Raw genomic sequence first — 15,171 nt, 5'->3', positions numbered from 1 at the left:
GATCAACCATTCCTCCACTCCTAACTTCCTCAGTGCCCATGTCACTACTTCATGTGGAACCCTATCAAATGCTTTCTCCAGATCAACAAACCCAAGAACAACTTCTTCCTCTTCTCCATGTACTTCTCCTGCAACTGCGTTACAATAAAAAGCGTGTCTGTCGTTCTTCTTCCTGGCATAAATCCAAGCTGCATTTCGTCGATCTTCACTTTCTTTCTCATCCTCATCCCCAACACCGTTTCCAATGCCTTCATTCCATGCTCCAATAACTTTATCGCTCGATACGAGCCACACTCCAGAGGGTCACCTTTCCCCTTGTATAGAGGGGCGAGGGTACTCAGTTCCCAATCCACTGGAATGCAGCCTTCTTTCACCACCAGATTACAGATCTGTCATTCTCTTCACACCCCAACTTCCCGCTGCCTTCAACATATCTCCCACAACTCCCGTCGGCCCTCCCGCTTTTCTACTCTTCATTGCTTTTATCGCTTTCTCAACTTCCTTCTCAGTTTTCTTTACTGCCGGTCCTAAAACTGGGGTACTCTCTATGTTGCTATCCCATTCATTCTCTGCATTCAACAGCATTTCCATATATCTCTTCCATCTTCCTTTAAGTCCATCTGGGTCCACAACGATTTGTCCCACTTCATCCTTCAAGCAACTCACCCCCATCACATCACACCTCTCTTTCGCTATCTGCTTTGCAATCCTGAATACCGCTCTCTGACCCTCTTCCGAATCCAAGCGTTCTCTGAACATTTTCCTACATGCCTCCTGCGCCTTTGCTACCTCTTTCTTTGCAGCCTTTTTGGCTGCCTTATAACTCTCATGCTCTGCCTCTTCTGCCCCCGTACCGTTCGCCTTCTGCCATCCTTTGAACTCCTTCCTCTTCTCGTCAATCCTCTTTCCAACTTCATCATCCCACCACCATGTTTCTCAGTGCATCGGTGGTCCTTTTGTCCATCCACATACCTCACCAATGGCTCCCAACAGACTATCTTTCATTGACATCTAACCACTTTCAAGCTCAACCACAACATCCTCTACCATATTCAGCCTCTCTTTTAATGCCTCCCTCACTGTCACCTCTTTTAACCTCCACACCTTCATTCTCGGTTGGTACTTCACCCGCCGAGCTCTCCTCGCACCTTTCACCCTTATGTCGCAGACAACCAAGTGGTGCTGTGAAACAGTCTCCTCCTTTGTGTCCTTTGTGTCCCGGAGGTGCCCCCTATCGCCTGCGCACCATCAGGTAGTCGACGGTTGTCGTCGACCCACCTGACGTGTATGTAACAAGCTTATTATCCTCTTTCTGGAACTGAGTATTACAAAGCAACAAACCAACTCCATCCGCAAACTCCAAAATCCTTTCACCCTCTGCTTTCCTCACACCATATTCGTAACCCCAATGAACTCCCTCAAAACCGTTTATACTCCTTCCCACATGTCCATTTAGGTCTCATCCTATCACAACAACTTCCTCATCTTTCACGTTTTCTATCAGCTTCTCTATTGCACACCAGAACTTGTCCTTCTCTCCATCGCTCCGACCGACCTGCGGAGCATATTCCGAGATGACATTCACCAAGAGCTTTCCAATCATCATCTTCACCATCATCAACCTTTCACTCACTCTAGTCACACTCACCACACTGTCTACAAACTCCTCAGAAAACAGGACACCAACACCATTCACGCCCTCCGGGCACCCTTGCCACACAAACTTGTATTTCTGTCCCTGCCTACCCTTCACCATTCTCGCACCACTTCCCTTCCACCTCGTCTCCTGCACACAACATATGTCCACTATTCTTCTGACCAATACTTCCACCACTTCTCCTGATCTCCCTGTCATTGTCCCTACATTCCATGTCCCAAACCTCAGAAACTGATCTCCATGTGGGGCAACAGACGTTGCGTCGTCATAAATGGTGTGATTTCCACCCTTGTTTTGATCGAGTTCCCCACCTTGATTTTTGATGAGAGGGGGTGAGGACCCCCACAGGGTACTTCGGGCTGTACCTTGCCCATATGTAGTTGTAATTGTCATGGTTCTCTTTTTGAGGCAAAGTTTTATGGCCGGATGCCCTTCCTGACGCCAACCCTTTTAATCGCCTCTTACGACACGCAGGGATACGGTTATACCTATTCTTAACCGGAGTACACACCGCAATACACATAGTAGGGATTAATAAATATTACTTATTAAATCTTCTGCCTCGTGTCGTATGTTGGTTTCACCTGTATAATAACAGACAGGACATGTTTTTCCCCGAAAATATTTTCTGCCGTGCTGCCGTCCGGGTTACTGGTGCACTCTTGTCAGTGCCTCGAGGAAGCACGTAAAAAACAAATTTCAAGACCCTTCTGTTTCACCGGACTTGGACAGAATATTGCAGCATTTTACATCGTCACAACAAATCAAATTCGCTGTTCCTGGACTCCGCTCATGTCCTTGTTTCTCAGGACTATGCAGGGTAAAGTGTTCTATGCACTCTAGTTTTTGAAGTTGTTCATTTTGTTCAAATGTTAACTTTTTATTGCGGTTATTATTTTCATAGTTATATAAAATAATAACCACCTTTAGAGGCCATTTTTCCCCGCAAAGCGGGGGTTGGCCTTTTCGGGCACCGTGGTTGTTGTTGTTTTTTGGTCCCCTTTTTGAAGCAATGTTTTACGGCCGGATGCCCTTCCTGACGCCAACCCTTTTTGCCGCCTTCAACGACAAACAGGGAATTACCAGTGAACTGGTACTCAGGTACAACAGGAAAGTTGACGCAGAATAATAGTTTATACCATTTTTCTGTACGTTGTGGTTGAAACCACATTCTTGAATTTTGTATTTTGGTTGTGCAGCTACAGCTGGTGGATTTGTACCCTGTGGGCCTAGCGGTGCGCTGTCGGGTGCTTGGTTTGTTTGAAACTAAGCTCGGTGGTCGAAGCATCAAACTGTCCCTCAAACCTCAAGATGTAAACAGTGGACTTTCTGCCACCATACTCAATCCTGGCATGGTAGGTGGCATTCCTGTACTGAACTCAGCATTATTTAATGTATTTTTCTCTTTTCACCTTGTGAACTCGAGATTAATTTTGTTCTTTGGATAGCTTTTGCAATATGCTATAAGCACCTGCTGCATTTTTTTCAAAACATTTTCTGAGGAGGTTTACACCCTCTGTTTGGATAGTCTCCTGTTGTCTCTGTTTATTTTTTGGGGATTTAATTTAATCCACCAACCCCTTTGGTTCATTCGGCTTTGCTTTGCAGAACTTTATTCACCAGTGCTTTAAGATTAACGACATCTTCAAAGACTTAGGAAATGCAAGATAGTATTATTATTTACATTTCCCTTTGCATTCCAAAACAAATATCTTGTATAAATTGACCACGAAGCAGTAAGTTAAATCAACTTGATGACATTCCCAGTAATTTCTGTTGGGGCAGCCATGCCTGGCTTTTGCTCAACCCTGCTTTGCCATAACTACTCATCTGTAGCCTTTAGTTGAATTTAAATCCAAGACTTCTGGAATGCCTGCCGAGTGTTTTGATTTACATGGTGTATAGGAGAATTGTGCAGAACCTACCTCATGACATTTGTTGGTCGTTGAGTCTGACATTTGGAGATTCCTGGCTGTGTGGGCATTCCCTGCAGCTGAAAACATCTGAAGGGTGCCCCACGGTGACGTCAAATTTGGTCGGCCCTGGCAATTGATCCGTGAGGCCTCTGTATTTGAGCAGGCAAGCGTTGCAACTGAAATGGCATGTTAGGGGTTCCCACGGGAGATTTGAAGACACTTGTCACATGCGGTTCACATAAATCTTTGTAGATGTTACCCTTTTCCTCAAACCTCCGATTTTTTTTTTGATTTTTTGTTTTTGTAAAGCTGCAGTCATAAAACATGCCTTGAAGGAGGTAATTTGCAATCGCCTCCAAATAATCCGTTTTAATTATTACTCATGTTGATGAGGAATGGCGAAAAATTTGAAATTGTAATCTGTTTTGATCCCTCTCAAACCTCCCCCCTCTCAACCCCACCCCACCCCAGCCCTCCATCCATTCCCATTAGTTGGTTCTCTTGTTCTGTTCAACAAAGAGAATGTTCTCGTATCTTTTAAGTTGTATTTGTTTGATTTTTGTTTTGTTTTACTAATAGAGCATTGACATATCTTCTAAGTTTTATTTATTTGATTTTTGTTTTGTTTTACTAATAGAGCATGCTTGTATCATCTAAGTTGTATTTTTTATTTTTGTTTTGTTCTACTAATAGAGCATTGACATATCTTCTAAGTTGTATTTGTTTGATTTTTGTTTTGTTCTACCAATGGAGCATGCTTGTATCATCGAAGTTGTATTTTTGATTTTTGTTTTGTTCTACTAATAGAGCATGGTCATATCTTCTAAGTTGTATTTGTTTGATTTTTGTTTTGTTCTACCAATAGAGCATGCTTGTATCATCTAAGTTGTATTTTTTATTTTTGTTTTGTTCTACTAATAGAGCATTGACATATCTTCTAAGTTGTATTTGTTTGATTTTTGTTTTGTTCGACCAATAGAGCATGCTTGTATCATCGAAGTTGTATTTTTGATTTTTGTTTTGTTCTACTAATAGAGCATGGTCATATCTTCTAAGTTGTATTTGTTTGATTTTTGTTTTGTTCTACCAATAGAGCATGCTTGTATCATCTAAGTTGTATTTGCTTGATTTTTGTTTTGTTCTACTAATAGAGCGTTGTCATATCATCGAAGTTGCATTTGTTTGATTTTTGTTTTGTTTTACTAATAGAGCATGCTCGTATCATCCAAGTTGTATTTTTGATTTTTCTTTTGTTCTACTAATAGACCATTGGCATATCTTCTAAGTTCCATTTGTTTGATTTTTGTTTTGTTCTACTAATAGAACATTGACATATCTTCTAAGTTCCGTTTGTTTGATTTTTGTTTTGTTCTACCAATAGAACATTGACATATCTTCCAAGTTCCATTTGTTTGATTTTTGTTTTGTTCGACCAATAGAGCATGCTTGTATCATCTAAGTTGTATTTTTTATTTTTGTTTTGTTCTACTAATAGAGCATTGACATATCTTCTAAGTTGTATTTGTTTGATTTTTGTTTTGTTCGACCAATAGAGCATGCTTGTATCATCTAAGTTGTATTTTTTATTTTTGTTTTGTTCTACTAATAGAGCATGCTTGTATCATCGAAGTTGTATTTTTGATTTTTGTTTTGTTCTACCAATAGAGCATTGGCATATCTTCTAAGTTCCGTTTGTTTGATTTTTGTTTTGTTCTACTAATAGAGCATTGACATATCTTCTAAGTTCTGTTTGTTTGATTTTTGTTTTGTTCGACCAATAGAGCATGCTTGTATCATCTAAGTTGTATTTGCTTGATTTTTGTTTTGTTCTACTAATAGAGCATTGACATATCTTCTAAGTTCCATTTGTTTGATTTTTGTTTTGTTCTACCAATAGAACATTGACATATCTTCCAAGTTCCATTTGTTTGATTTTTGTTTTGTTCTACTAATAGAGCATTGACATATCTTCTAAGTTCCATTTGTTTGATTTTTGTTTTGTTCTACCAATAGAGCATGCTTGTATCATCTAAGTTGTATTTTTGATTTTTGTTTTGTTCTACTAATAGAGCATTGGCATATCTTCTAAGTTGTATTTGTTTGATTTTTGTTTTGTTCTACTAATAGAGCATTGACATATCTTCTAAGTTCCATTTGTTTGATTTTTGTTTTGTTCTACCAATAGAGCATGCTTGTATCATCCAAGTTCCATTTGTTTGATTTTTCTTTTGTTCTACCAATAGAGCATTGACATATCTTCTAAGTTCCATTTGTTTGATTTTTGTTTGTTCTACTAATAGAGCATTGGCATATCTTCTAAGTTCCATTTGTTTGATTTTTGTTTTGTTCTACTAATAGAGCATTGACATATCTTCTAAGTTCCATTTGTTTGATTTTTGTTTTGTTCTATCAATAGAGCATGCTTGTATCATCTAAGTTGTATTTTTGATTTTTGTTTTGTTCTACCAATAGAGCATTGACATATCTTCTAAGTTCCATTTGTTTGATTTTTGTTTTGTTCTACCAATAGAGCATTGACATATCATCTAAGTTGTATTTGTTTGATTTTTGTTTTGTTCTACCAATGGAGCATGCTCATATCATCCAAGTTGTATTTGCTTGATTTTTGTTTTGTTCTACCAATAGAGCATTGACATATCTTCTAAGTTCCGTTTGTTTGATTTTTGTTTTGTTCTACCAATGGAGCATTGACATATCTTCTAAGTTTTATTTGTTTGATTTTTGTTTTGTTTTACTAATAGAGCATGCTTGTATCATCTAAGTTGTATTTTTGATTTTTGTTTTGTTCTACTAATAGAGCATTGGCATATCTTCTAAGTTGTATTTGTTTGATTTTTGTTTTGTTCTACCAATAGAGCAAGCTCGTATCATCTAAGTTGTATTTGTTTGATTTTTGTTTTGTTCTACTCATCGAGCATGCTCGTATCATCTAAGTTGTATTTGTTTGATTTTTGTTTTGTTCTACCAATGGAGCATGCTCATATCATCCAAGTTGTATTTGCTTGATTTTTGTTTTGTTCTACTCATAGAGCTTGGTCATATCTTATAAGTTTTATTTGCTTGATTTCTGTTTTGCTATACTAACAGAGCATGGTCATATCATCTAAGTTCCATTTGTTTTGATTTTTGTTTTGTTTTACTAACAGAGCATGCTCGTATCATCTAACTTGTGTTTGTTTGATTTTTGTTTTGTTATACTAATAGAGCATGCTTGTATCATCTAAGTTGTATTTGTTTGATTTTTGTTTTGTTTTACTAATAGAGCATGGTTGTATCATCTAAGTTGTATTTCTTTGATTTTTGTTTTGTTCTACCAATAGAGCGTTGTCATATCATCTAAGTTGCATTTGTTTGATTTTTGTTTTGTTCTTCTAATAGAGCATGCTCGTATCATCCAAGTTGTATTTGCTTGATTTTTGTTTTGTTCTACAAATGGAGCATGCTTGTATCATCCAAGTTGTATTTGCTTGATTTTTGTTTTGTTCTACTAATAGAGCATGGTCATATCTTCTAAGTTGCAATTGTTTGATTTTTGTTTCATTCTACGCATAGAGCAATAGAGCATGGTCATATCTTCTAAGTTTTCTTTGTTTGATTTTTGTTTTTGTTCTACTAATAGAGCGTTCTCATATCTTCTAAATTGTCTTTGTTTGATTTTTGTTTTGTTCTATTAATAGAGCATGCTCGTATCATCTAAGTTGCCCTTATTTTTTTTTTTCAGGTGCTCTCAGGCCGTGTTTCAAGTGTAGAAGATCATGGTTACATTGTGGACATTGGACTGAAAATTTCTGCTGTTTTTCTCAGTAAAGCCAAAGCCAAGAAATATGAGGAGAAATTCAATGGCGGTATGGGTCCTCCGGAGGAAGTGATTGGGTTGGGAGGGGTCGTGTGGAAGGCATATTGATTTGATGAATGTTAAGGGGGTAGTATTGGATGGGTTTTATAACGTCGTGGTTACAATGAGAGTTTGTTTTTGCTCCATATTTAACCTTTGGCTTTTGGTCTCCTGTTGTAATGTGGGAAAACGGGAAGTTGACATATTGTACCTCCAAGTTGGGGTGGGTGCAAATTGTCAGGGGAGGGGAGTATATGGGAGAGAATTGGAGAGAGGGGTTGCGCATGAAAATAGGTTGGGATGAAGTGAAAGGTGGAAAATGTTTTGGGGGCACGTTCTCGATTAAACACATCGGTATATCACTCTTTCGTGATAAATCCTTGTGTTCCATCTCTTGGTTTTGCTCAGTATTTAATGTCGATGACGTGAGTGTCCTCATTACATTTTTGAGAAGACCATGTGAGATTTCTTCCATAAATTACCTATTGCTATTATTATTACTAGACTATAAGACCCGTTGCTTCGCTAAAGTGAATATCAATCTTTGTGTAATTGCCAAAATAACAACAACAAAAAAAAAAACAGGTTTTGTTCATGGGGAAATAAATAAAATTAGGCGGTGTGTAGATACCGGCCGAGCTATACACTCAGAGAGCGACGAGTTTGTTAATAGGATATTCATCACAGGCTTTTTCGATGCTGAATTGCGAAAAATATACAACAACACATTAAGAGGAAAATCAAAACAAAAATAATTTCTCGCCCCCCTCTTCCCTTCTTTCTTTCGATCAAACTGTCTGGGATACGTTATATTAGGCAATGGCCATGACAGGAAACAAGCTGAGGTATCCTCAGCTCTGCTCTTGCTGTGTCCTTGGCAGAGCTGTGATGGCTAATCTATGCAGCAAAAACAAAAAAAGGATTCCTGGGAGATCCTGCCCTTCATGCAGGGATAACGAGTGTCGCAAGATGGCGTTGCAGTTTTTTCGCGTGTGCTCATATCCCCTTTAGAAAAAACCATTTTTTGCATTACAAACCTTCCCAGGAGTTCCCAGGAAGTTGGATTTAATGAAATCCTTTGATCCGTTCTCAAGTTATAACACGACAAACAAACTGTCAGACGTGGCCCTTGAATAATAGATTATTATTACTTTATTATTACTTATTACAGATTTATTATTACTTAAACCATGTGTAGGTATTGCTCGTATTCTGCAATAACAAAATTTGTGGTTGTAGTTTCTTGCACTTAGAAAAAGACATGTCTTCCAGACATGCCTTCCATACATTGAACAAGACATGGCTTCCAGATCTTGAACAAGACATGGCTTCGAGACATGCCTTCCATACATTGAACAAGACATGGCTTCCAGATCTTGAACAAGACATGGCTTCCAGATCTTGAACGAGACATGGCTTCCAGATGTTGAACGAGACGTGCCTTCCAGATGTTGAACGAGACGTGCCTTCCAGATGTTGAACGAGACGTGCCTTCCAGATGTTGAACGAGACGTGCCTTCCAGATGCTGAACGAGACGTGCCTTCCAGATGTTGAACGAGACGTGCCTTCCAGATGTTGAACGAGACGTGTCTTCCAGATGTTGAACGAGACGTGCCTTCCAGATGTTGAAGGAGACGTGCCTTCCAGATGTTGAAGGAGACGTGCCTTCCAGATGTTGGAGACGTGCCTTCCAGATGTTGAACGAGACGTGCTTTCCAGATTTTGTTCAAACTTGGCACAAGCACAATACATGATGGCATACACGTGCAACTCACTTTATTTTACGATTTGTTCAAAGATGGCCGACTGGTAGACTGGCGGCATTTTAGTTGTTAAAAAATAAATAAATAAAACAGTATTGAAAACGTCTTCAACCATTTCTCGGACATGCATTTACCGATTTTGTTCAAACTTGGCATACAGATAATGAATGACGACTTACTTATGCACGTCATTTCTTTTTTCCTCCGAGATCAAATCCAAGATGGCCGACTGGTGGCCATTTTGTTAAACTTGTTCCCAACCATTTCTTGGACATGCATGGAGTGATTTTGTTCAAACTTGGCACAAGGACAAAACATGAGAGTATACATATGCAGAATATTTTGTTTTGTAATCCGACCAAAGATGGCCGACTGACGGCCTTCAACTCCATACAGCAAAATTACTAAAACCTCTGGGGCTATGACATTTTATGTCTTTTTCTCTTTGTTAATTTGTGGATTTATTTTCATTATTTTACCATACCTTAAAATATTGTTGGAGTTATGGAAAAAGGACCCTGGAGTGACACACACCACATGAGGAACTCTCATTTAGATATTTCATTGGTAAGTGTTGTAAATCAATACTCAGACCTCTTTCAAGTAATGAGGTTTTATTGAACTATATCTCCACTCATCCTACAACACAAAATAAAGCACAATCATTAGCACTACAAAGGAAGCAATCAAAACAAACATCTCCTCCAAGCCTCCGCAAGCAAGCAATTACCTACCTGTTAATCCCGTTCGTCTCTTGGCACTAAGGTAACAGAATGCCACGAGATCGATTGCCGAACATTTCGGACTTATACAAGCTCCCTCAAGGTCGAACCCCCGACCAATTTTCTCTTCAAGCTCGAGACATTACATCATATTTCACCACATTCTCCCTCCGTTAAAAACGTTCCTTCCAGATGTTGAACGAGACATGCCTTCCAGATGCCTTTGAGGGGACAAACAAACAGCACAGGATTCCTACCAACCGAAACGATTAGGTGGCTGGCACAAACGGCCCATACGGGTGCTATATATCCCTTCATGTCCAGATCCTTAATTGCCCGTGGCAGGAAGTTCGTCCCCTCCAGATAGGTTTCTTTGCGGACTATCTGTCACCGTCCGGACCGGCGACCCAGATCATCTCGTTAGCAGACTCCGGCGAATCAAGCGGCTTCAATCTGTCGGGGATCTCTGTGACCCCATTAGTTTTAGTGTCCAGCTCATTTAGTATCTCTTCACAGGGCGCGAGGTGTCGGATCGACACCGTAGTTTTTTTTTTTTTGTATACAGAATCGAGGCTCGTGAAAGAGCTAACATTTATTACACAAACAAATCAAACAGACAAACAAAATATATAACAAGAGGGAGTGGAAGACAAGATGGGGAGAGAAGGGGAAGCACAAAAACACAACATTTGAGAGCAGGGGGATGTGTGGGAGGGAGAGGGCTTGGGGGGAGGAGGCGTGGGAAGGGGGGCGGGGGGTGGGAGAAGTATAAAACACAAGGACACCAAGGACTTCCAGGACAGAGGTTGGTATTTCAAAAAAGTGGATTTGGGGTGAAATTAGCGGGGGTAGAAAAGATCAAGGTTTTGAATGGGGGAAGATGAGAGATGGTGGTGAACAGCTGTTTTAAAGACCTGGAGGGTGGAGTGGGATTGAAGAGAGTGAGGGAGTTTGTTCCAGAGGCGGGAGAAAAGAGGAATGAAGGAGTGAAGGTGAGCAGAGAGTCTTGATTTTTGCAGTTTAACCAAAAGAGGGTTGCAGGCAGATCTTGTGCGACCTATAGGAACATTTGGGGGACAGAGCCCAGAGAGAGCTGGGGGGGGGGGGGGGCAAGGCCAGAGAGGAGTCGGTAGAAGACGGAAAGACCACCAACCTGCCTGCGGTGAGTGAGTGAAAGGCCCTTGGAGTTAGCTTCATCGCGGGAGATTCCAATGATTCTGAACACTTTGGTTTCAACAGCGTGAAGACGAGCTAGGTGTGACGCAGGAGCACCAGCCCAGAGGGGAGAGCAGTATTCCATTGAGCTGCAGATGAAAGCCTTGTATGTGGCGAGGAGCTCAGGTGTGCCAAGGAAGGACTTCGCATGACCGAGGATGCCCAGTCGGCGACTGGCTTTGGAGGCCAGATTTGAAATGTGGTTTTCCCAGGAAAGATCATGGCCCTTCCAGCCACAATTATTGCACAGCGCATCTCTCGCTGGACAAAGGGACCTCAGATGTCGCCTATTGCCGCAAAAATAACATTTTTCCGCCGCCCTTGCCAGAGTCACTGCAGCCGTAGTTATCGGTTCGTTCTCCTCTGCGTCCGAGCTCGCGACTAGCGATTCATCCCGGCAGGTGCCAGACTGTGCAGAAGCACTCTGCACGGAGATGTCGGCCTCAGGGTGCTTCGCGGCAACAGCAGCACTAGCCATCAGGTATGGCCTCCCATAGGCTTTGGATCTAACCTGGGCTAGTTGGAGTACCCAGGCTTGGTCTTACGCGACTTGTAAAGATGTAGTCTCTGTCTCCAGCAAGCGCTGACGGATTGCCGGCGACTGGAGTCCCGTTATGAAAGCATCCTGCATGAGATTATCGATGACCTCGACCAGCCGTCCGTTCAGGCAGCCCACAGTCTTTGCCGAGCTGCTGTAGGGCCTGTATATTTTGCTCCAGGGACTCCGTAGTCTCCTGTCTTCGGGTGGCGAGAAGATGCCGGGCATATATCGGACTCCTCGGTTTCACATGGAGAGCGCGCAAAGTTGCTATTGCCATCTCATATATCTCACAATGAGTGACATAATCACAGACGGAGTTCGATACATTAAAGTGGAGAATGGTCAGCCTTTGCTTGCCCGTGAGGTCGGGAACAATCGCCATATGGTGTCCGAGAGCCCGTTCCCAGTATGTCCATTGGCTGGCAGCATTGCTGGCATGAGGATCGTCATTGAATCTCTCCAGCTTAATCAGCTTCTCCATGGCTCGTAATGTCGAGATGTAGTTCAATAAATTGATGTAAATCAATACTCAGACCTCTTTCAAGTAATGAGGTTTTATTGAACTATATCTCCACTCATCCTACAACACAAAATAAAGCACAATCATTAGCACTACAAAGGAAGCAATCAAAACAAACATCTCCTCCAAGGAAGCAAGCAATTACGTACCTGTTAATCCCGTTAGTCTCTTGGCACTAAGGTAACAGAATGCCACGAGATCGAGCACCGAACAGTCCGGACTTGTGTAAGCTCCTTCAAGGTCGGCCCTCTGACCAAACCTTCCCTTCAAGCTCGAGACATTACATCATATTTCACCACAGTAAGTGTGTTTTGTAAAGTTACCTTCTCCCTCATCACAGCAATGGGGAAAATACCTTTTGTGTGTTTGGAAGATTTTATCCCCTTCCACCCATCCACCCATCCATTCATCCATTTCCCCATCCATCCATCTATACCCCATAATCCATCCCCCTCCCCCCCCCCCCCCACCCATATCCATATCTCCCCATATCCATACCCCTCTCCCCCATCCACATTCACCCCCCCTCATCCATCCCCCTATCCATCCCCCTCATCCATCTAACCCCATCCATCTAACCCCATCCATCTAACCCCATCCATCTAACCCCATCCATCCATCCCCCTCATACATCCCCCTCATCCATCTAACCACGTCCATCCAACCCCATCCATCCAACCCCATCCATCCAACCCCATCCATCCAACCCCATCCATCCAACCCCATCCATCCAACCCCATCCATCCAACCCCATCCATCCAACCCCATCCATCCAACCCCATCCATCCAACCCCATCCATCCAACCCCACCCATCCAACCCCACCCATCCAACCCCATCCATCCAACCCCATCTATCCAACCCCATCCATCCAACCCCATCCATCCATCCAACCTCATCCATCTCCCTCATCTATCCAACCTCATCCATCCAACCCCATCCATCCAACCCCATCCATCCATATCCCATCCATCCATATCCCATCCATCCATATCCCATCCATCCATATCCCATCCATTCATATCCCATCCATTCATATCCCATCCATTCATATCCCATCCATTCATATCCCATCCATTCATATCCCATCCATTCATATCCCATCCATTCATATCCCATCCATTCATATCCCATCCATTCATATCCCATCCATTCATATCCCATCCATTCATATCCCATCCATTCATATCCCATCCATTCATATCCCATCCATTCATATCCCCTCCATTCATATCCCATCCATTCATATCCCATCCATTCATATCCCATCCATTCATACCCCATCCATTCATACCCCATCCATTCATACCCCATCCATTCATACCCCATCCATTCATCCCCCATCCATCCAACCCCTTTTCTCATCCTTCTTCCCGTCACACTTTTCCACAGCGCAAACCAAGCACACATTACATTATGCCACAAAACACCACAATCAAAGCCAATTCTGCATTACCAGTGAGGGAAAGCTACATGGCCACGTGGAAGACCATGATGTGGACGCTGTATGGCGAGTATATGGGGCTGCCTGGTCAAGATGGTACATGTGTACAAATGGGGAAGCAACATGCAGAGGTCAGAGTGTTGGTGTGGCCCTTTCCCCCCTTGAAGTCCCGCCTAGACCAGCGCCAATAAAATCCAAGACTCGCCAGAGAACTGAGCCGATTCGCTCCACTAGTTAAGCCGACGTCCCACCTACGGTTTTGCTCAGCCGTACCTAATAATTAGACAGAGTGGGAAGTTGAGAGCGCAGTTCCCCAGTTGGGATAACTAAACCACCAGTAAGGTAATGCGATAATTGGGCGCGCTGATACTGTTGGTTTTAGTTGCTTGTGGCGGGAAGTTCGTCCCCTCCAGATAGGTTTCTTTGCAGACTATCTGTCACCGTCCGGACGGGCGACCCAGATAACGAAGGATCATCCCCGATCATCTCGTTCGCAGACTCCGGCGAATCAAGCAGCTTCAATCTGTCAGGGATCTCTGTGACCCCATTAGTTTTAGTGTCCAGCTCATTTAGTATCTCTTCAGAGGGCGCGAGGTGTCGGATCGACACCGTAGTTTCTCCGTAGTGAGCTATAACGGCACTCCGTAGTGAGCATATCTCCGCCAGGCTGAACTGTTCATGTTTTGTATCCCATGGATCTGGATCTGGAGCTGACCCAAAATGTAACCGGCTTGTTCTTGTCACCTAACCAACTCATCCACCTAGTTTTGTCATAAGTCGTCCACAAATTTTTGAATATCATGCTACATATAATTTTTGGCTGTATCACTCAATCGCTTCACCAAAGAATCGCTCGAAAATGAAAAAATTCTCGTATCCAGATCTGGCCGGATTGGGATCTTCACCAAAATCGAATTGAATCGTCTTTGTTAAACACCCAACCTGTCCATCAAGTTTTGTCCGAATCCATCCACAACTATTTGAGGTATTGTGTGTGCTATATATTGGACTAGCTGAGGTACCCGGCTTCGCCCGGGTTGAATAAGAATAATACAAATATATGATGAAAAGAACATGTATATTTTAGAGCAATATCACAGTACATTTCCTACATGACGTTTTGTCAATTTTCAATTTCTCAAAACCTCTTGGTATACAACATTTCTGGTTTTCTTACTTGGTGCCAAGACCTCAAGATTGCTTGGTTTTCCAACCCTCGAGCAGCCCACGTACAGCTGGCCATGGGAAGTACCCGGCATTGCCGGGCGGGGGAAGGGAGGGGAGGAGGAAGGGGAGGGGAGGGGAACGGGGAGGGAGGGGAGGAGAGGGTGGGGAGGGGAGAAGAGGGTGGGGAGGGGAGAAGAGGAGGGGAGGAGAGGGTGGGAGGGGAGAAGAGGGGGGGAGGGGAGAAGAAGAGGAGGGAGGAGGAGAGGGGAGGAGGGGAGGAGAGGAGAGGGTGGGAGGGGAGGAGAGGGTGGGAGGGGAGAAGAGGGGGGGAGGGGAGAAGAGGGGAGAAGAGGGGGGGAGGGGAGAAGAG

At 42.7% G+C, this 15,171-nt stretch overlaps 1 protein-coding gene across 5 annotated transcripts in view; it reads left to right on the top strand.

The window, feature by feature from the left end:
* The window catches only part of PDCD11 (programmed cell death 11), a 698,902-nt gene that overhangs the window by 565,700 nt on the left and 118,031 nt on the right, over positions 1-15,171 (top strand). For all 5 annotated transcript variants that reach the window (XM_078773692.1, XM_078773689.1, XM_078773691.1 and 2 more), the window contains 2 exons: positions 2,857-3,012; positions 7,316-7,439. In XM_078773692.1, the coding sequence (XP_078629818.1) occupies positions 2,857-3,012; positions 7,316-7,439 (280 nt within the window). The remainder of the gene's footprint in view (positions 1-2,856; positions 3,013-7,315; positions 7,440-15,171) is intronic.

The sequence above is a fragment of the Myxine glutinosa genome, chromosome 3 (assembly GCF_964187855.1).
Source record: "Myxine glutinosa chromosome 3, kmMyxGlut1.1, whole genome shotgun sequence".
Classification (NCBI taxonomy): domain Eukaryota; kingdom Metazoa; phylum Chordata; class Myxini; order Myxiniformes; family Myxinidae; genus Myxine; species Myxine glutinosa.
This window is presented reverse-complemented; position numbering and strand designations above follow the sequence as displayed.